General features: G+C 43.5%; 1 protein-coding gene across 12 annotated transcripts in view; it reads right to left on the bottom strand.

The window, feature by feature from the left end:
• The window catches only part of MALRD1 (MAM and LDL receptor class A domain containing 1), a 450,491-nt gene that overhangs the window by 35,267 nt on the left and 394,078 nt on the right, over positions 1-21,146 (bottom strand). For 11 of the 12 annotated variants that reach the window (XM_053266536.1, XM_053266535.1, XM_053266530.1 and 8 more), the window contains 2 exons: positions 7,528-7,610; positions 7,339-7,435 (listed from right to left, as the gene is read on the bottom strand). In XM_053266536.1, coding sequence (XP_053122511.1) covers positions 7,339-7,435; positions 7,528-7,610 — 180 coding nt within the window. The remainder of the gene's footprint in view (positions 1-7,338; positions 7,436-7,527; positions 7,611-21,146) is intronic. The other variant, XR_008310576.1, reaches the window with a different exon arrangement.

The following is a 21,146-nucleotide window of genomic DNA, read 5'->3' as shown; positions in this document are numbered from 1 at the left end:
GAGGAGAGCGTCGTTGGGGCTGCAGCAGGTGCAGTGTGCAGGCAGGGCAGCAGGACACGGAGGCGCCGCACAACAAGAACGTCGGCGGCGGGGCGGTGTGAAGCCAGCGTGGTGGTGGTCACTCACAAAAACAAGAAGGTGTGTATTTTCAACTTATTTATTCTCGCAGTCTACTTCCTCTATGTTGTTGCAAAGCTTGGTTGGGATGGGAAACATCTCTGGAAATCTACTAGCTGCTCACTGCAGCCTGCAGGGCTGTCCCCCAAACTGGGATCATGGCACAAGAAAAAGGGTAAAGCCTCCTTCTGCAGTACTGCAGTCTTTGCAGATACAAATGGACTCCTTCGCCTATGACTGCTATTAACATTTTTAAAGTCAGGTCCTAGAACACTTGTGTCTATCTGGCTTGGCCCTGAGCTGGCCCTCTCAGAATTTAATTTGCCATTTATGCCACCCCAAAATATTAGTTTTACTTCTGCCATTGGGACTCTGGCAAGTGTTCAGATGAGAAAAGTGAGGCCCTGAGATAATTTCAGGTTAAGTACTATCTGATCCCAACTTTTCCAGATCCCCAGAGGCAAAACATAAGCACAGATTACACCTGTGAATGTCCTTTTTAAATGCTGGGCTGTTTAATATAAACATACCATAACAGTATTTTATTTATTTAATACATCTCTATACTGCCTACTGCAGAAGTCTCAAGCTATGTCACAGGGTTGTTGTGAGTAGAAACCTAAGTATGTAGTATACCGCTCTGGGCTCCTTGAAGGAAGAGCGGGATATAAATGTAAAAATAATAATATCAAATTCAAACAACAAATCAGTAAAACTCAACCAAAAGCCTAGCTGAAGAGATGTATCTTCAGTTTTGTTTCCTAAAAGTAATCTGGGATAGAACAGCTCTAATCTCAGCAGAGAGTGTTCCACAGCCCCAAGGCAAATACAGAGAAGGCCCTCTTTGAATTGCCACCAGGCTAACCGATGGCACCCCCAGTCTAACCTTAGGAAACATAGGAAACTGCCATATACTGAGTCAGACCATTGATGTATCTAGCTCAGTATTGTCTTCACAGACTGGCAGCGGCTTCTCTGAGGTTGCAGGCAGGAAACTCTCTCAGCCCAGCAATGGGACAAATTGTGGAAATGGACGTTGGACGTAAACCCCCCCCCCCCCCCCCGATTACCTGATGTGCCTTGAAATCCCCCACCCCCGAGTTACAGTACTACCTGCTGCATATACTTCATAACCTTGTGGGTTTCCAAATCCTTGTGTGTAAATCGAACATGCTGAAGCATCAGCACTTGACCTGAAGGAACGGTTAACAAAATTTGCAAAGGAAAAGGCACGTAAAATAAGATTTTGATTTGCTTGAAATTGAAACAAAGAGACTTAAATTTCAGCATCACATTTAACATTCACAATTTTTAAAAAATAAATTAACAATTTCAAATTCTGTGCTTTTCATTCTTCCTATAATACATCTGTGTTTGAAATATGATTGGCCGGGGGTGGGGGGCACCAGAAGGTGATCTCGCCTAGGGCGCAAAAAACCCTAGCACCGGCCCTGCTGCCTCCCTGCCTCCCTCCTTGTGTGTTTGTATCAGCGAGGGGCCCATTTTAAAATTTTGTCTCTGGGCCCACTCCAGCCTTGTTACGCCCCTGGAGGGATATGAAGGTTCTGCTTTGAGCATTAGAAATCAGACCAAATCATCTTTATTATGGTCAGCCTTTGAGCATTATAAAGATGTGAAAATATAAGGGCAAGTTACTTGCACTTATGATTTACAAACAATATGCAATGACTGAAGCAAGCCTTAGAACACAAGCATTGAAGCAAGAAACCTGTAATTTGGCACCTGATGTGTCCAGTAGGGGTGTGAGAGCTGGCTTGATTCAAACCAGCCTAGTTTGGGTAGTCTGAGTTTAAACTGGCCTGGCTCCCCAAAGGTCGCTCCCGCTGCTCTCCCCCTGTGGTGGCGGCCGCTGCTGCCATTTGTAAGTAGTACAGACTTCCCTCCCACCCCTCTAGGCTAAGAGAAGCCCCCATGCTCCTTTTCGAATACTCACTAGATTCCCCTTTACCAGTATACTTCCGAACCGTCCACGAACCAGTTTAAACCTGTCTGGATGTCGAACCAGATTGGACCCAGTTCAACCAGAACCAAACCAGGTGGGGTTGGTTCAAAGCTGGTTCAGATTCGAACTGAACTTGCAAAACCAGTTTTGTGCACACCCCTAGTGTCCAGAGTGTGCAGATACTCTTATTTTTTAATCAGTTTGTCCTGCATTGTTGCAGAATACCAACAGGATTGCAAAGTGCGGAAGGAAGGAAGGAAGGAAGGAAGGAAGGAAGGAAGGAAGGAAGGAAGGAAGGAAGGAAGGAAGGGGTTGGTTCTGTAGACTTTTTACTATGTAGGTTTCATTAAATAAATAATAATAATAATAATAATAATAATAATAAATTATTATTATTGGCAGAAATATTATTATTATTATTATTGTTGTTGTTGTTGTTGTTGTTGTTGGCAGAAAAAGACCAAAATAATCCCAGTGGCAATTGGCAATTTCAAAACAACTTGAAGAGCACCTCAACACCATAGGGGCCACATCACCATCAGCCAATTACAAAAAGCAACTTTACTGGGAACAGCCTATATTTTGCGACAATATCTATAATAACCAACAGTATTGATGATAAATTTCAGCCATCCCAGGTCCTTGGGAAGGACTCGATGTCTGGATAAAACAAACCAGTCAATAACACCTGTCTGACTGTGTAAACAAGAAATAATAAATGGCGGTTTATTGTCTGTCTTTTGCCCATGGAGAATGAATGTGCTTTTTCTGAATGTGTAGGGAAGGGAAGGGTCAATTTTCACCAGTCCTGCCTTTCTTCTTCTGCCACCTCCCATGCCTCATAGCACCATGTTCTCAAGAGTTCCCCAAGCCTCAGGAGTAGATTTTAGGGATGCACAGGACTGGGGAGAGGGGGAGATCAGTAAAAACCATCCCTTTTGTGCAATCTGAAGTTCTTCTGTGAGCAGAAGACATGGTTTAGATACAACCCAATGATCATATATTAAATACAATAAATAGAAAGGTGTGGTAACACTTCCTGATTTAGCAGTTACGTTGATGTCAATTCTTTGCACTGTTTCCTGATCAGACAATATTGATTGCACTAAGGCTAATTTTAATTCTTTGGGGATTGCTTTCATTCTGATGTATATTGAAATTTTTAATTCTGTTAAGTTGCTTAATTTTCATTGTTGATAGTCAGGTAAATTTGCAGTAGAAACAAAAGTCCCCAAATGATGATAAGTTGCTCTTTCTCAGACGACAGCAGATCTCTCTGTTCAGACCCACCCATGCTGTAGCACTCCAAGAATGAGGAAACATGGAGACACATTTCAAAGGGAAACAAACAGTTGCATAAGGGTCATTCCTTCTCCCCCACTCCAGCTATATTTACTTAACCCAAGATTCCCTCAGCTGTTTTTAGAGCATGAAACCCAAGATTAGCAGGACAGTACTAAACTCCTTCGCAGTCTTGTCAGATCTATCAACCCTTTAAAATAATATATTTTACAGATGCATCTACATACAAGTTGCTTGTTGTCGCAGGACTCAATTTATAGGCATTAGTATTACTCCATTGGCCACATTCCCTCCCAAAGGTACTATAGTTGTAGATTACTATTAAAGGTAAAGTGTGCCCTCAAGTCAGTGTCAACTGCTGGTCACCACAGAGCCCTGTGGTTTTCTTTGGTAGAATACAGGAGGGGTTTACCATTGCCATCTCCCACGCAGTATGAGACGATGCTTTTCAACATCTTCCTATATTGCTGCCGCCCGATATAGGTGGTTCCCATATCGTAGTCTGGGAAACATACCAGCGGTGATTTGAACTGGCAGCCTTCCACTTGTTAGTCAAGCATTTCCCCACAGCGCCACTTAATAGCAATAGCAATAGCAACAGCACTCACATTTATATACCGCTTTATAGCCGGAGCTCTCTAAGCGGTTTACAATGATTTAGCATATTGCCCCCAACATTCTGGGTACTCATTTTACCGACCTCGGAAGGATGGAAGGCTGAGTCAACCTTGAGCCCCTGGTCAGGATCGAACTTGTAACCTTCTGGTTACAGGGCGGCAGTTTTTACCACTGCGCCACCAGGGGCTCCACTTAAGGAGCCCCTAACCACTTAAGGTGGTTAGATTACTAGTACTGCTACTTATATACCACTTTTCAACAAAAAAAGTCTCAAAGCAATTTACATAGAACAACTGCAGCAGCAGCAAGATGGTCTCCTGTTCCAAAAGGGCTTACAATCTATAGGAAAAACAAGGCAGACACAAATACAAGAGCAACAGTCACTACAGAGATATTGTGCTGGGGTTAAATAGGGCCAGTTGTTTTCCTGCTGCTTTACTACTACTACTACTACTACTACTACTACTACTACTTATATATCGCTTTTCAACAAATGTTTCTAAAGCCGTTTACATAGAAAAATAAATAATTAATAAATAAGATGGTTCTCTGTCCCAAAAGGGCTCATAATCTAAAAGGAAACATGACGTCAACACCAGCAAGAACCATTGCAGGGATGCTGTGCTAGGGATGGATTGCTCTCCCCTTACTAAATATCAGAGAATCTCCACTAAAAAAGGTGCATCTTTGCTCAGTTAGCTGGGGATTCTATAATCTACTATCGTTGTAGACTAGAAGATTTTCACCAAAACTTTACATTAGCTGATACTTCATCACCAGTAAAATATATGAAGTGAAACTGGAATATGGACATGACCTTTTCACATGCATTTGTCCTCCAGCACTAAGCCTTGAAGCTGAATGCCAACCTCAGACACTCCTCCTGGGTGACAGGCAGTTCTGTGTTCTTTAGCTAGTTGCCTCAAGCTGTTGGAAGAGTGTCATCTGCATAGATTTTTGTGGGTCTCTGAGTTATAAATTTTGCTGAGCTAGATGTTTCTCTGAGGTACAGAAGAAGCTTCAAAGGAAACAATTTCAGAACTCATCAATATAATACCACTGCTCTTACCTGGCATTAATATTTTGATGGCATGGAGGCCTGAGGGCCTTTTCAAGTTTAGTTCTCTATAGCAAGTACCCCCAGAGACTCTTACCCTCCATACCTTTGTCTAAAATGTGAAACTTGATATAGTGTGGTGAAATTGTGGGTTGTTGCCTCTGTTCTTTTGTTACAGAGATTGCTGGTTTATTTAATAGTTCTGGATGCCAACTTGATGTTCCTTACACAGTTTCTTAACAGGAGATACCAGGAAGGATAGTGTAAGACTCATAAATCCCAGGTGAAAGTTGTTGATGTTGTCTCACCTGTCATCCTTGCCCTCTCCCCAAACCAAGCCAGAGGCATCTGTTTAGTCTCATGTTTTGTGTGAAAGAGACACAGAGTAGACTGATTTCTGGAGGCTAGAATTCTTAAACTAGGGCCGCATTTGCACATAAAACAAAACTGGAGGTCCCTTACTCCCTTCACCTCCGGTTTCACTAACCGCACATCTGAATACAGGCAACCACAGTTAAAGCCAGAAATGGACCTGCAGTTTCCCTCCCCAAACGCCATTTTGTACCTTTGGTTCTCTCTATGATTCTCCACCTCTACCTCCGGTATAGCGGTGCCAGCATTACATCCAAACACTGTTAGCCTTGTCCCAAACCAGAGTTGAGGAAGGAAACTCCTTCCTTGCTCCAGCTGCTATTGGCTGTGCAGGCTGTCCTTCATGACAGAAGAAAGCCCAGATAGCCAGCTCCCCAAGCTCTCTGCAGTCTCGCTGACTGCACGGAGTACCTTCTCCTGCACATCTGAATGCAGACGGGAGAGTGAGGGGAGGGGTGGTGCAGAACCACAGGTCCATTCAATTGTTATGTCTGAAGGCAGCCTAGGAGAAACCAGAGCCTTCTTCAGATGCTATAATTGGTAAAAATCAGGGAGAAAGTCCTGCCCCCTTGCTGTCACTGACCCCCCCCCACACCTGACAACCATGCTTAGGGTGCTGTTTGTCTGAATGGGGTGGTGCCGTAAGTGGGATTGCCAGCCAGCATGCTTATGGTGCCACACCATTCAGACAAACAGAGCCCTAAGCGTGGTCATCGGGTGCAGGGGGGAGTGAGTGACAGCAGTGGGCGGGACTTCTTCTCTGTTTCCCCCCTCACGATCAGAACTCATGGATACAATTTATACCATCTGAAGAGGGCTCCGGAGTAGCTCAGAGTGCAGAGTTTTGTTCTCTGCAGACAGATATAAACAATCTATTGGTAGGAGTGTGTCCATCTAATTTTCAACGTGAACATTTGTAAATAAACCAAATAGTGCAAAGACACCATAAGTGTCCAGTGACTTCTCCTCCAAGGGAAGCCAGAAATGAAGAAGTGCTGCATCCTTAGAACTTCTCACTGCTCAGAGAAGTGGTGTTGTGGGGGGTGTAACAATATAATGGTTCTCTGGCAAGTGAAGCCAAACCACTACTCAGTTGTCCCCTCCCCTTATTGCTCTTTCTATTACTGAGGTATGAATCTCTCGCAAATGACTAGCTCTGTGAAAACTGACCACGACGACTACCTCATATGGGTTCTGCATGTGGACTCAATTCAGCAGGCATCACCATATGCATAGCCCCAAGTGCCAAATAAGCAGCTTCATCCACCACTCTGTACTTTTTTGGACACGAAAGACTAAATCCAGCTATGGAATGGAAAGGCATGTGCAATTTTTTAAAAATTAAAAACCATTTTTTGATTTTTGAATTGTGCATATTGTACACATATTTTGTACTCTTGACAGTGCATAGATCTTTAGGGGTATCTTTGGAAAAGACAGCCATTTGAGCAGGACTGTATAACTTTGGCGCTCCCGCTGCCATCATCCCTAGCCACGGTGGCCAATAGTCAGGGATGATGGGTGTTGCAGTCCAGCATCTGCATTAGGGCCGAAGTTGTACATCCCTGCATGTGAGAATTAATTTGCCCTTGGAAGGTTTTGCAAAAAGTGATAGGCACACCTCACCCACCTAAACACAAATACATTCAATGATTGCTGCTGAATGTGTATGAATATGGGGTTTATAAGTTCATCAAACCACATTTGCACTTACACAACCAAGCTTCAGGTTACTCTCTTTCTACTCTAATATTCAGTCAATGTGATCTAGGGCTGAAACATATGTTTGTAGGCTTTTTGTCATTCACAGCCTACAGTGATATTTGAAAGTTTAACCAAGAAAATGTGCTGTATTCCCACTGCTCTGTTCTACACTGTGTTTTTGTACACAGTGAAAGGTTTCACTTACATTCTTGGCAATTTCCTCTTTGAAAGGATGCATGAAATGGCAACTGCAATTTCAATCAACAGGAAAGCTAATCCAGCACCCAGCACAGTCCAAGTATCTGTAGAGACAAGCAAACGAATGAAAGAAAGACGTAAACAAAGGTCGCCTTGAAATGGTTCAAAACTGTTTTACTGATGCTAGTGGACCCACCATTTTGTAGAGAACCAGAAGATGGCATCAAGGAAGGATTAGCTTTTAAGTGGCAACGGTTTCCTCTCCATTCTTTTCTACATCTGATGGCAAAAGGGGGGGAAACGGTTGTGAGATATTAGGGAACGGATATTCTATATACCACCCTATGTCAGCCAGAGTATACTGTAGCACAAGCAGAGATGGAACTTACAACATGAGGAATAAGTTTAATAATACAACACAGATGAGGAATACAAATTCTGCCCATCTCCATGCAAATGTGTGCAGAATGCATAAGATTCCAAGTTGGCTTGGAATCAAGCACAAAAGCAAAGCATACATCTTAAACATTCAGAGCAAACTGGACGGGCTGGAAATCAACACGTTAGCATCATCATAGTCCCCAAGGAGAAGTGATGTCATCCTCCTGCACCAAAACCTGATACATTTAACTCATTATCCTGCCAGTCCTCTTACCTATTTATTGGATTAAAACATGAAACATTTCTCAAGAAGGGAGAAAGGCTTGGCAGCTGATAGGAAAGAAGGCATTTCATTCCCCTTGGTTTGATTTTTCAAACTTGTCCTTCCAATATATAGATTGTCATAAAATCCCCCCTTCCAAATTATTTGATAAAATATGTTCATTTTCCCTCCCATAATACATAACGTTTGCCACATCTCTGACTGCAATGCTGGCATAAGATACTGACAAGCAAGGCTAATGTACCATGTGCTGTGATGCTACAATACTGGAGAAAAGGGGCTATTCCTAAGGTGCTGCAGGCACTTTATTGTTGAAATGAAATTATTTTAGGATTATCATTCATGTCTTGAAAAGCTCTTGCTCTGGGCATGTCTGGTTTTCCTAATCACTTCCTATTTAGAGTTGGTAAGCTGGGAATGAGAAGTGAAAGAATATACCTTTCGTTAGACATGAAATGTCCTGAAGAGTCAGGTTGTTTACTTAATCATATCAGCGGATATCCTGATTAATGAAGCACTTGTGGAAAGATGGTCAGAACCCTGCTGATGAAAGAGTAAAGAAGCACCTTATACAGGGTACTTCTCTTATTTCTAGCAGGGAGAGAGCAACTGGCCCTATTCAACCCCAGCACAACGTCCCTCTAGTAGTTGTAGCTGGTGGAACCAAGCATCCGTTAGGGCTAATTCCAAAGCTTCTTGCGGCTGAGCCTCAGGCATCTTGGTCTCGCAAAACGATAGATAAACTTTGCCAATGCAGCCTATCACCCACTCTATTACTAGAGAGCGGTGAGAATACAGCCCGCAGTTTAGTATGACAGAGATTGGTTGACATAGACATTTAGGAAGAGAAGGATTGTTTACCACCTTTTTATAAACAAGTGTATGCTAAGACGGATCTTGCCCCAGCAACGTATTTATTTACAATCACCTTGAGTAAATTCAGATGGGCCTTCTCCAGGGCCAGGTTCAATGCTTTCCCATCTGCAATGCTTTATGGGAAATATCTGAAACTATTATATGAAGAATGGAAATGCCCCTGTGGAAAGGTGATTGAAACCATGGCCTACATACTTTTAGTGTTCAGTATATCAAAACTTGAGGTTTCAATTAATCAGTCCACTGATAAAAGATATGAGGGGACAACCTGAGGATCTTGTTGTAGCATATTTATTAGCAGATAAAGATGCAACTATTTCATATGTTGTAGCTAAATTTTGTTATGTAGTCACCAGATTACAAACTTCAAATAATAGAATACAGTTTGGGGTTCCTTAGTGTTAACTTTAAAGTATGTATATACATTTACCCCTTTCCAATGCTGTTATTTTATTTTTTTTTCTATGTGTAATTATTCCAAAGCCGTTATCCATTTATGTGTAATTGATTTTCTATTTATATTTTTCTTTTTAACTATGTAAAGATTTTCATTTCTTTTTTGGTCAAAGAATGTAAATAAAGTATGACTATGACTAATTAATTAATTAATTAATTAATATACCACCCAAAACACAAGTTCTCTGGTTTACAGGACAATAAGGTTTACAGGACAATAAGAACAGCCAATAAAAGATCAAAACATTCCAACAATTAAAATTAAAAAGTTAAAACTATTAAAACACAATTAAAACATTATTTGTTGATTAGGTTGTATTACAATATTCTATCTATCTATCCATCCATCCATCCTACTCTTCTTCCAAGGAGCCCAGAGTGGTGTACATGGTTATGTTTAACAACCCAGTGAGGTAGGTTATGCTGAGACAGAAGTGATTGGCCAGTCAGTCACCCAATCAGTTTCATGGCTACATGGGGATTTGAACTTGGGTCTCCCTGGTCCTAGTCCACTCTAACCACTACACAATACTTTGGATCACCAGAAAGACATAATGAAGAGGCCCTGCATCAGATTTCCTTTCCATCTGTCTCTCTTCTCCATTCCATTCTCTTCTCTATCTCACTCAGAAGCTGCCTGTCTACAACTTCTTGTCATATCACACATGTTCTCCTTGGTTTGCGGTGATGGGGGAAAGGTTGGGTCGCCTTTTATGGCTTATCTTCCAGGGAAGTCTCCCATTAAGGAAGCCTGGACCATTCAGGAATGCTGGTGGTTTTGTCAAACCCCAGATTCTGACCAGGGAGTGCCTTAGGGCAACAATAGTGAGACACCAATTATAACAGACTCCAAGCTAGTAACAATAACTTAGCACCCCAGAATTTTGTATTTGCAGATGTTAACCCCAGGCACAACAAGTATTCTAATCAAGTATTCTAATTCCTCTCTCCTTCCTCTATGGACAAGGATGGTCCTGTCATAAGGCAAGGTGAGGTGGCTGCCACAGGTGGTGGGTTATTTGGATTCCAGCAGGGCGGCACGATGCCCCCCGCTACCAACACCAGCCCAGCTCTTTGGGACTGATCAGACAAGCAAGCTCTGTAAGGAGTTTCTCTCTTCACACTCCTTGCAAAGGAGAGAAGAGGCAGCTGCTGGCATCCTTTCCTCTTCTATGCTCCCCAGGCCACTTTCAAAGCTTGCAAGGATTGGTTTTGAAAGGGGGCTGGCCCCCATCAGAGTTGTGGGGCAAAGCGGCATTTGGTGCCTTGTCTCAGGTAGGGATGTGCATGGGCAGGTGTGGTTCAAAGGTGGGGGGATGCTGCTTTAAGGGTGGTGGAGGGTGCATTTACCCCTCCCGGCGCTCTGGTTTTCTAAAGTCCCTACTTCCCTGCTGCCCCGTTTACCGGAACTATCTGGAAGTAGCTGCCATCTACAGAGCCACCGTAGCAGCCATTTCTGTCTACAGGATGATTCTAAAGTGGGAGTGTGCAGGCCCATAAAGGGCCTCCCAAGCAGTTCCATGCACATCCCTAGTCTCAGGTGCTGCAATACCACGAGCCACTTCAGTCTACAGAGTGATTCTAAAGACAAAGCCACTACTGCACCTAAAAAGGAGAAGACATGTTGACATGCTGCTTTCCATATCCCCTGCCCTATTGGGCTGGCCTGATGACCCATGGGGTGCCAAGCCAATCCGCCTTTGTTTCTGCTTCAGGTTTCTGGAGACCGGGACATGAAAGCCCTGAAGAAATCTCCAGGAGCCCAAGCCCCATTTCCATGTTAATAAGAGCCACTGAAGAAGTGTTGTAAGGAGATAAACAGGAACCCAGAGGCTTCCTACTGCAGCGATACATGGTTCCAAGCCTCTTATTAGCAATTATTTTTCCAAGTAGGCTTCTACTTGGGGAGGCAGATTTCCTCAACTGCATTATTAAAAAGGAAGAGGTTTTCATTATTGTGGACCTTCTCCCAAAGAAAAGGGAACATTTATTCCAATGTGGGGAAATGTAAGAGGCACAGATTGAAGATGAAGCAAGCAGAAAACAAAAGTTGTAGCTCTGAAAAGTTGGAAACTGGCAAAGGAAGCAAGGAAATGGGATCTCAGGAGATTGGGTGGAACAGTGGTGAAATCAGGGAAAAAATTACATACAGCTGAAAGAGCGAAGATGCCGAGGAAAAACACCAACAATGAAAAGAGGGAGAAAAGGCAGAGCTGTGATTTTTCTGCTTGTGATAATAAACCCACATGATGACTATTGTAGATAAGTGTCCCAAACATGCAGCTGATTTGTAATGACCCTCTTTGGATCTTCAGAATATAAAAAAAGGGACTGGATATTCAAGGTGTTGCCCAAAAATTCAGGTTGGCATCATATTACAGGTTGTTTGTGCTTTTGGATGAAGAACAGTTACAGTTAGAGAAAATATGGATGCAATGTGCAACCATAACTCCCATCAGTATACAAAAATCTCATCTCTACTTTTGCAGAAAAGTGTTCCCAGCATCCCAACGTGAATGGGGGTGGGAGAAACGTCCATGAAAACAAAGGGACTTGTTTCAGGCTTCCCTACTATAAACTGAGTTATCAACTCAGCTGCATAGCAGGGTCAGCAGGGAGCAAGGCAAACCATATGTGCAACAGCAGGGGCCACAGCTCAATGCTAGACCACTTGCTGTGCATGCAAAAGGTCCCAAATTCAATAGCCAGCTTCTCTAGTTAAAAGGATTAGGTTGCAACTGGTTTTGCTTCAAGTCAGTCAGAACAGAAAATGGCCAACATGCAGTGCAATGCAAAGTCAGCATTTCACATGCGCAAAGCTGCAGAGCATGTGAGACCGCGCCTTGGAAGAGCTGCGCAAGAGGACATTTGCAGAACTACCTAAAATAGTGCATGGCCACTTGTATCATGCTACTTCCATTGTTTCCAATGGAACATCACCAGGGCTGGCATTCACATGCGCAGAACCCTGGTGGGTTGGAAACACCACCACTGTGTTGTGCAGCATTTCAGCCACTACTGGCTAGATAGTCTGGCAAAATATAAGGAAGCATCATATGCAGGTGAAGAGACTGTGAGGCCAATCACACAATCAAGCAGGTGGGGGAGTGGGCAGGCAGGGGGGAGGATGCACGAAGCTTACCTTCCCCCCCAGACAATCCATGTAACATTGCTGGCAGCGCAAACCATGCTCCCAGATGTTCCACTGCTGCATCTGTCAGTGTGGAGTTCTGGAGGCTGGTACGACACATCCTGGCTTCTGTGTATCTCACAGTGCATTGGGGGATTCGGGTATCTGAGCACGGTGCATTGGGGGATCTCCTCAGGAGATGGGTGTTCTAGGCGCCCATCTCTGTGTCTCCATGGGATAAATGAAGCCCGAGGAGACACACGATCCTGGAACCTGGGCTAACGGTGCATGGGCCACCAGGATCAGGCCAGATCCTGGCAGTTCTCATGTGCAGCCTAATCCAGGCCATGCTTCCCTAGGCTGTTTGTGAGAACAGCCTCTGCAGAAAGCTCCAGGTTCGATTCCTGGTATCTCCGGGAAGGGCTGGGAAAGATCACTGTGTGAACCCCTAGGGAGTGTAGCGGAGTGTAACAGAGTGGAAACTGAGGCTTGTTAAGTTTCTTGAACAAAGTTACTGAGGTTTATTCCTGAACTATTACCAAATCAAAAACAACAGTCCTTCTCTGAGTGAAAAGATCATCATAACAGAAAAATAACAGACTCAAGATTCCAGTAAGAAACACTTACTGACTAGGTCAGTGTAGCTATAATTGAGTGGATGGGTTCAAAGAACCTGGGCTCTCAAGCTCCTGAGGACCTCCCTCAGCTCCACCCCTCCCTATTTTCTTCATTATCTCCCTCACTCCAAGGGGCTGCTAGAGAGAGGGGTGAACACGGTCCCCCACCCCCATAGCTACGCCCCTGTAAACTGACCAATCATTCTACAGAACTGATGACTGACACGAACGTTCTAAACTCTACCCCAAGCCTATACACAGATATACATACATCACATCAGTGGCAAGAACCAAGACAATGAATATACACCTAAATCCCAGCAGAAAGATTCTGCCATTCAGGGCCGACTGTCTGACTTAGCAACTTTGGGAATTTTAAAAAGTCAGAACAGGCCCTTGAATGCTTGTGTCAAGTGAGTCTTTCTGTTGTCACTGTGCTTTTTATGTTTTCACTGCGACAAAACAACATTATTACACTTCTGGGAAATATTACCCTGGGATACATCGATATGCAGGAATATGAGTCAAATAACGGTGAGTGCCCAGAGCCCTTTAGTAGTCAGATCAACAACTCCTGTTTCTCTCCCTTCGCAATGGTTGGTGCACATTTAGCAACACTTTAATCAGGAAGGAAAATGAGTTGCTTTCTTCCTCCCAAGCTACTGCTGACATGCTTGGTGTGTTGAGGCGAGGCCTGATGGTGCACAAACAATATTGTGACATAAAGACCTTCCAAAGAACCGATCCAATATGTCTCCTCTGTGGAATTTGTTAATTCCACACTAGGAAGGAAAGGAGAGATTCCTTAATAAGCCTCCCTGCCAGGGTCCAATTTATTTTGAAGACAGGCAATTGTCAGAAGTTACCAAGTAAATCCCCTAGGCCACAATGCTCTGAAATTTCCACATTAAATACAAGCAATTAATTTGCCTGGACTAATTGCTTCATGACTAACTAAGAGCAACACTTTTTGGTAACAGCTTTATTATAAAATGCTATCCATTTCCAATCTGAAGCAGAGAGATAACCATTTCTAAAAGCAAAATATTTCTATATCTAGTCAAGGAGCATCGCTTTCTTGACAGTATATGACAGATGAGAGATAAACCGGCAACAGAGTGCTTTAGCTATCTACCCAAGTGCCAGAATGTATTCTGCTATTAGGCACAGTCAGGCTGTTAAGAAGAATGGTTGACTCATGCAGTTTGGCCTTTACTCATGTAAGCAAATGCTGGAGAATGAGCTATATCATCTTACCACTAACATGTAACCTACAGCAGAAGTTTGTATATGATTGGCCTGTTATTAGGGATATGCAAATTGATTCTGGTACAAATCAATTTATACCCAAATCTAGCTAATTTGGGTGATTTGGAGACAAAACAAATCACCCCTGTGGTCCATTGGCTAGATTTGGGTCCAAATCGAATCACGTCTGATTCGATTCAAATCAATTCAAGATTCAGATCCCTCCTATTAATTCCCCCAGATTCCCAGCTTTCTTTAAAAAAAAAAAAGAAGAAGCTAAGCTCTAGCCCTTGTAGAAGTGGAGTTATGGAGCAAAATGTGTGGTCACTATTTGTCAAGTGTTTGGATTCTTTGGTGTATAATAACTTTCCCTCAATGAATCCTTATGAGGATTCATTACACACTTTCATTTCTTCTATTCATTTTGACTGTCTTTTCAACAGTACCAACTGTCAACTGCCATGTGCCAACTACACCCCACTCCCACCCGCAAGGCAGTGGGGTACTACTCAGTTTATGTTCTAGGATTTTTTTCAGTGTTTAGGCTCTTTGGTGTCATCTTGAAGAGACCATATTACTCCTGTATTACAGGAGTTGCACTGGCTGCCAATAAGTTTCTGGGCAAAATACAAAGTGCTGGTTATCCTCTATAATAAAAGCCTTGAGCGTGATCCCGTGTCCTTTTCTGGCCCGTGTCTTTCTCGGCCGTTCTGGGCATGCGCGGAGCGCATGCCCAGAATGTCTGAGAAAGATACGGCCGCAGGGACACGGGCGGCCATGTTGGAAGGACGGCTGGAGGTGGTGGCCGCGGCGGGGCGACTGACCCAGATGGCGGCGGCGGCAGTGCGGGCGAGGCGGTGGTGGCCGCGCTGGGGCGACTGGCCCTGATGGCGGCGGCTGCCGCGGCAGGAGTGCAGACGAGGCGGCGGTGGCCGCAGCGGGCCGGCTGGCCCTGCTGGCGGCAGCCGCCGTGGTGGGGCAACTGGCCCTGATGGTGGCGGCAGTGGCCGCAAGGAGACTGGGCCCACTGGTGGCGTTGGCCGCGGCGGGAGGACTGGGCCTGTTGGCGGCCGCCGCAGGAAGCCCAGAGGCGGCGGCCGTGGAACCGGACCGGCCGTGGGAAGGGTAAGGGAGCCCTGAGGTCGCGGGGGGCCTGAGGTGGGAGGCCTGAGGTGGCGGGGGCCTGGCCCGGCCAGGGAGGCCGGGGGCAGCCCCGGATGGCGCCGGCCCCAGCCGAAGGAGATGGTGGGCCCGGGTGGGAGGAGGTGGCAGTTGAGGGCGCAGACAAGCGCCCGTTAAATTAACGGGCTGAAAAATACTTGTAACCTATAAAGCCCTAAAAAGCTTAGGCCCACGGTACTTAAGAGAGCATCTTCTTCTGTATGATCCCCATCGTCCACTACGTACATCAGGGGAGGCTCGTCTGTGGCGACCTTCATGTCACCTGGTGGCCACCAAGGGACAGGCCTTCTCTGTTGTCACCCTGAGACTTTGGAATGCGCTTCCCGTGGGAATAAGAGTCTCCTCGTTTCTAGCGGCTTTTAAAAAGTGTTTGAAGACTCATCTTTTTACCCAGGCTTTTTAACTTTTTAAATTTTAGACTATTTATCTTTTAAATTGTTTTTAGAATTTTAATTGATTTTAATGTTTTGTTTATTGCTTTGTTGTGAACCGCCCTGAGACCTTGGTTTGGGGCGGTATGTAAATACGTTAAACAAACAAACAGATAATAACTTTTCCTCATAATGAATCCCTGTGAGGATTCATTACACACCAAAGAGTCTAAACACCTCAAAAATTCCTAAAATATAAACTGAGTACCCAGTGGCTTGTGGGTTGGGGGGTAGTTGGAACATGGGATGCCACTAATTCCCCACCCCCACCTGCAAAGCAGTGGGGTTAAAATGAACAGAAGAAATGAAGGTGTCTAATGAAGACACAAAAGACTCTAAACACTTCAAAAATACCTAAAAAAAATAAACTGAGGACTCCAGTGTGTGTGTGTGTGTGTGTGTGTGTGTGTGTGTGTAGGGGGGAGTGGGGTAGTTGACACATGGCAGTTGATCCTTTTTGCAGTATATGAAAAACAATGTGAATTTGGTTTTATTAACGGGGGTTGAAATGTAAAAATAACAGTTGGGGAATTTGTTATAGTAATGAAACTAATAGATTACTATGGTGATGAAAACAAGGATTAGGACATAATAACCAGATATATAAATATGAAGAAAATATTTACATGAGAGCAAATATGGATGTTGCAGTATAACTGTGTTGAAAGATGAACGGGAAGTCACATTGATATGTAGAAAACTAATAAAAATAAAGTGCAAAAAAAAAAAAAAAATCTGTACACAGCCATCAGATTAAATTCCTAGGTAAGAATGAGGGCAGCACCGGGGAGGTGGATGGTGGCAGTGGTGACGAGAGGCTCCTTTAAAAATAAATCAACAGGTGCTTACCAGTGTTAGGGCAGCACCTGTAAGTTGTTTCAAGCAGTGGCACTCCACTCAGAATCCCATGCAGGGTGGCGGCACCCTACCTGGCATACCTGGAGGCCAGGGCCACACTGCCACCCTACAGGGATGCTGGGTGGGGCACCACTGACCCACATGGCCTCATCAGCTGCTACTGAGCGACTCTTTTTTCTAGCCAACTTAGTATAGCAACCTGGCAGGTAACTCCCACTATTATTGACTATGGCTGCAACATTTAATCAGTTCGGGCTGGGGGTTCACACAATGACAAGGATGCTGATTAAAAGGTTAATCAGGATTAGTCAGCCCAGCAGAGCTGATTGTGTTAGCCCAGAATTTCAGGGCAATCCTGGCAAAAGCACTCTGGTTAACTAGGATTTAACCAGGATTATCTATTTTGTTTAAATGTTGATTAACCAAAGCAGTTTAACCAGAATTGCCCTGAAATTTTGGCTCATGCAATCAGCTCCACTGGGCTGACTAATCCTGATTAACATTTTAACCAGCATCCTTGTCATTGTGTGAACCCAGCCTAGATTAATCAGTTAAAAAACTTCTAAGTGACTAAAAGGAAGCTCCTGATTAATTGGGTAGCAGATTAAAAAAATATTTTAAATATTTTAAGTGGTGCAATGGGGAAATGCTTGACTAGCAAGCAGAAGGTTGCCGGTTTGAATCCCCACTGGTACACTATTGGGTAGCAGTGATATAGGAAGATGCTGAATGGCATCATCTCATACATACTGTGCAGGAGGAGGCAATGGTAAACCCCTCCTGTATTCTACCAAAAAGAAAATCACATGGCTCTGTGGATGCCAGGAGTCGAAATCGACTTGATGGCACACTTCACCTTTACTTATAAAAACAGCAGATAGCAATACCCTCTTAAAAGAAGCATTTCCACTTTGCTCTAATGAGATGGTATCTTTCTAGTAAGAAGAAACTTGCTATCATATGTGAAATTACCATCCTAAAAAAGTGTCATTTACGTCAGAACTATCATTTTTACCCATATATAAAGTTATACACATTTAATCATTCTATTAACCAGTGAATTGACTAAAACACATGCAATTAATCAACTAAAATTTATTTAATAAGCCTTATCATGCAAGTAGTAAGTGCTTAAATCTGCCATTTTATCTTGCTGTTGTTTTATTTTTAGGCTTGTTCTATTATTAGCTATTGTTGTATTGTGATTTTATTGTAAGTCACCCTGAACAGCAGGATGCTGGAGGGCGGGACAGAATATTGTACATAAATAAATAAAATGAGCTGGTATAGCAGGATAGCCAAGAAACTGAACTATGAATCAGGTGAATCATTCACATGACCATTACGTGGGGCGGAGGGGGGGAAGGCAGGATCAAACCTACCTTCCCCTCAGATGATTTTTCTTCTTCTGTGGATGCATGGATTGCATGCCCACAAAAGCCACACTGCTCCCAGTAGCACGGCGTTCTGGAGGCCAGGTGAACACAGCCTGGACTACAGATATCACTTAATGCTCCTCACAAGCATCCCTACTCAGGTCGTGTGAACAGCCTTAAAGTGTTTGGTTTGAATCTTGCCTCTCCTATGAATTAACATAGGTGGCAAATTATTCCATCGTTACCTCAGGGCTCCACATCTGTAATATGGGAATAATAATCCTGACCTACATTACAGGGTTGTTGTGAGGATCACAACAGAACAAACATGTGAAGTATTTTGAATATCTGAAAGTGATAGAAATGTTAATGGCTATGAGGAGGAAAATTAGGTTGTTCCACTGGAATGAAAAGGACAAGTTGGGAAATGCCTTTTAATTTCAATTGAACTACTCTGAGTAATTTCCCTCTTCTTATCAGCCAGTATTATTAAGTTCAATGTACAAGAGCACCTGGGATACCAAATGAGAAAATAATTTGTGCACATGTGCTGCCATAACAGCAGCAGCAGCAGCAGCAGCAACCAATCGGAAGGCAAGTGCTCCTTCTTCCCATTCCCTTCAGTGTGATTCTAACTTCATGCACTTGATACCTGACTCTTCTGAGTGGCTACAGAGAAAAAAAAGCCTAAATGAAGAAGGTGAGCATGCATCACTTTCAGGTGCAGATTCCCATGACGGTTTCACTTCTGCCATAGAATCGAAATGCTGCCATTTTCCTGCAGTCATTCACCCCTATTTTAAGAAGACTGCATCCAACAGTTTCAAACACAGGAAGCACTTTAATGTAGAGCAAAGTATGACAATCTGTGTGTAGACTATCATGTGTGATAGAGCTATATACCACATATCATCATGTGTAATAATCACAACTTCCAGCTGAGGTGCATCACAACCATAATCCAAAAACATTCTGATGAGTTGAATCAGAAACCAGTAAAGATTGCTAAAGTGCAAGCAGCCCTTAAAGGATGTGCTGGACAGGGTCAGAAAAGGCCAGAAAGATTTTGATGGAATACATAAACCTGCCTGCTTCAAATCACAAGTGATAAATAAAAGGACCTTAAATTCTGGCCTACTATAGGTAAGGATTTCTATATTATTTTCTTCAATGCATAGGAAGGGTTTCTAAAACTTCAAATAAGTCCTTTTCTTAATTGCAGTTTTTGTTTAAGAGGCACCACTGAAATGGAAATAAAGGTTTGTATGTTACTGCAATAACCAGTGCTATTAACGCTGCCTTTTAAGAAGGGAAATGGTCTTCTTAGTGAAGAAATTTGAAGAATTAATGCCTGTGATTATGCAGAAGTGAAACAAGCCCTTTAATTAACATTAAAAGGACTTTCAAACAAACAATGTGACTGTTTGAAACTGCTCCTTAAAAGTCTAGGGGGACTGCTTAGATTGAAGAATAAGCAAGAATTTCTTAGCCTTTAATTATTAGAAATAAACAGAACATCAGTTTGGAGAAGGAATAGGAAACAATCTTATACTGAGTCAGAACATTGGTTCATCTAGCTCAGGATTGCCAACACTGATCAGCAACAGTTCTTAAGAGCTTTCCCCAGCCATACGTGGAGATGCCAGGCAGCCAGGGACTGCAAAGCACGTGCTCTACAGTGAGCCACCAACAGAAGTACCAGAAGATCTGGCACCTCCTACATTACATTGTGGGACATGTAGGACAGCATTTTTAATCTGTGATTATGCCTTGTCTCACTGTTTCCTCTCTGTTTTACCATTTCTACGCTGGGGTACGACTTTCTATTTCAAATTAATTTCACATTATGTAAAACTTGAAACATTAATCAGGTTGGCCCTAGGGTTTTTGGCACCTGATGGAGAAATTCCGGGAATTCTGGGTTCGTTTAATGAGCAGAGGCCAAGCCATCCATCAGGTTCAAGCTTTTATTGATCACAACATGCCAGGTGTCTCTCTTCCAAGAGCACACACTCAGGCTTTTGGCAAGAGTCTTTTATACTGTTTACATACAGGCTATAGGATTGAGTCCCGAGGCCAAAGTTTCATAGTATACACCATACTAGTACAGGCAGAATAAAGCTTAGCCATTGGTAGACAAGGTGAAACAATTGCAAGGCAGAAACCAGCAATAATGCACCAATCAGCTGTAGCTGTGCATATGCCTAGTCACGCATGGCAAGCTATGATCAGCAGGTGTTTATCTCTTCTCAGGCGGAGCAGAGTATTGTTTCCAAGAAAAGGGGCCCTGTAACAGCAGGGTGAAGAAGCCTGTGACCTTTAGGACTTATGTAGGTAACACAACTAGGTGAAAGGGGATAGTGGAATTTTCCTTCATCACACATTAGGCAAAGTTTGACTTCATTTATTTGATTGATTGATTGATTGAAACTTCTTATATACCATCTCCTCCAAAGACTCTAGGCGGTGAACAACAGAAATACAGAAAACAGAAAAGCCAGGGAGGGGGCTGAACTAATCTGTGGGGAAAGAGTGTTCTACAGAAGAGGAGAAGCCACAGAGAAGGCCCTCCTATGGGCCCAGGCACCATGCACTACACCAGGGCCCGGGACACTAAGGAGGACCAGCTAAGAAGACCTCACAGGATGGAATACAACTGGCCAAGAGAGGCGATCCCAGAGATATACAGGTGCTAAGCCCATAAGGGTTTTGTAGGTGAGAAGCAGCACCCTGAGTTGGACCTAGAAGCAAACAGGCAACCAGTGCACCGACCGAAAAAGAGGTGTGACACTATCAAATCTATGGCCACCCATTAGGAGGCGGGCCGCTGCATTCTGTACTAGCTGAAGCTTCCGAATCGTTTTCAAAGGCAACCCTAGGTAGAGCGCATTACAGTAATACAAATGAGAGGTAACATTTGTATTACAAATGTTTGTATTTAACATTGTATAAAATTTGTATTTGTAATACAAATGAG

The sequence above is a fragment of the Hemicordylus capensis genome, chromosome 6 (genome assembly GCF_027244095.1).
Source record: "Hemicordylus capensis ecotype Gifberg chromosome 6, rHemCap1.1.pri, whole genome shotgun sequence".
In the NCBI taxonomy this organism is placed as follows: domain Eukaryota; kingdom Metazoa; phylum Chordata; class Lepidosauria; order Squamata; family Cordylidae; genus Hemicordylus; species Hemicordylus capensis.
Note: the sequence above shows the minus strand (reverse complement) of the source record. Positions and strands in the feature narration are given on the sequence as shown.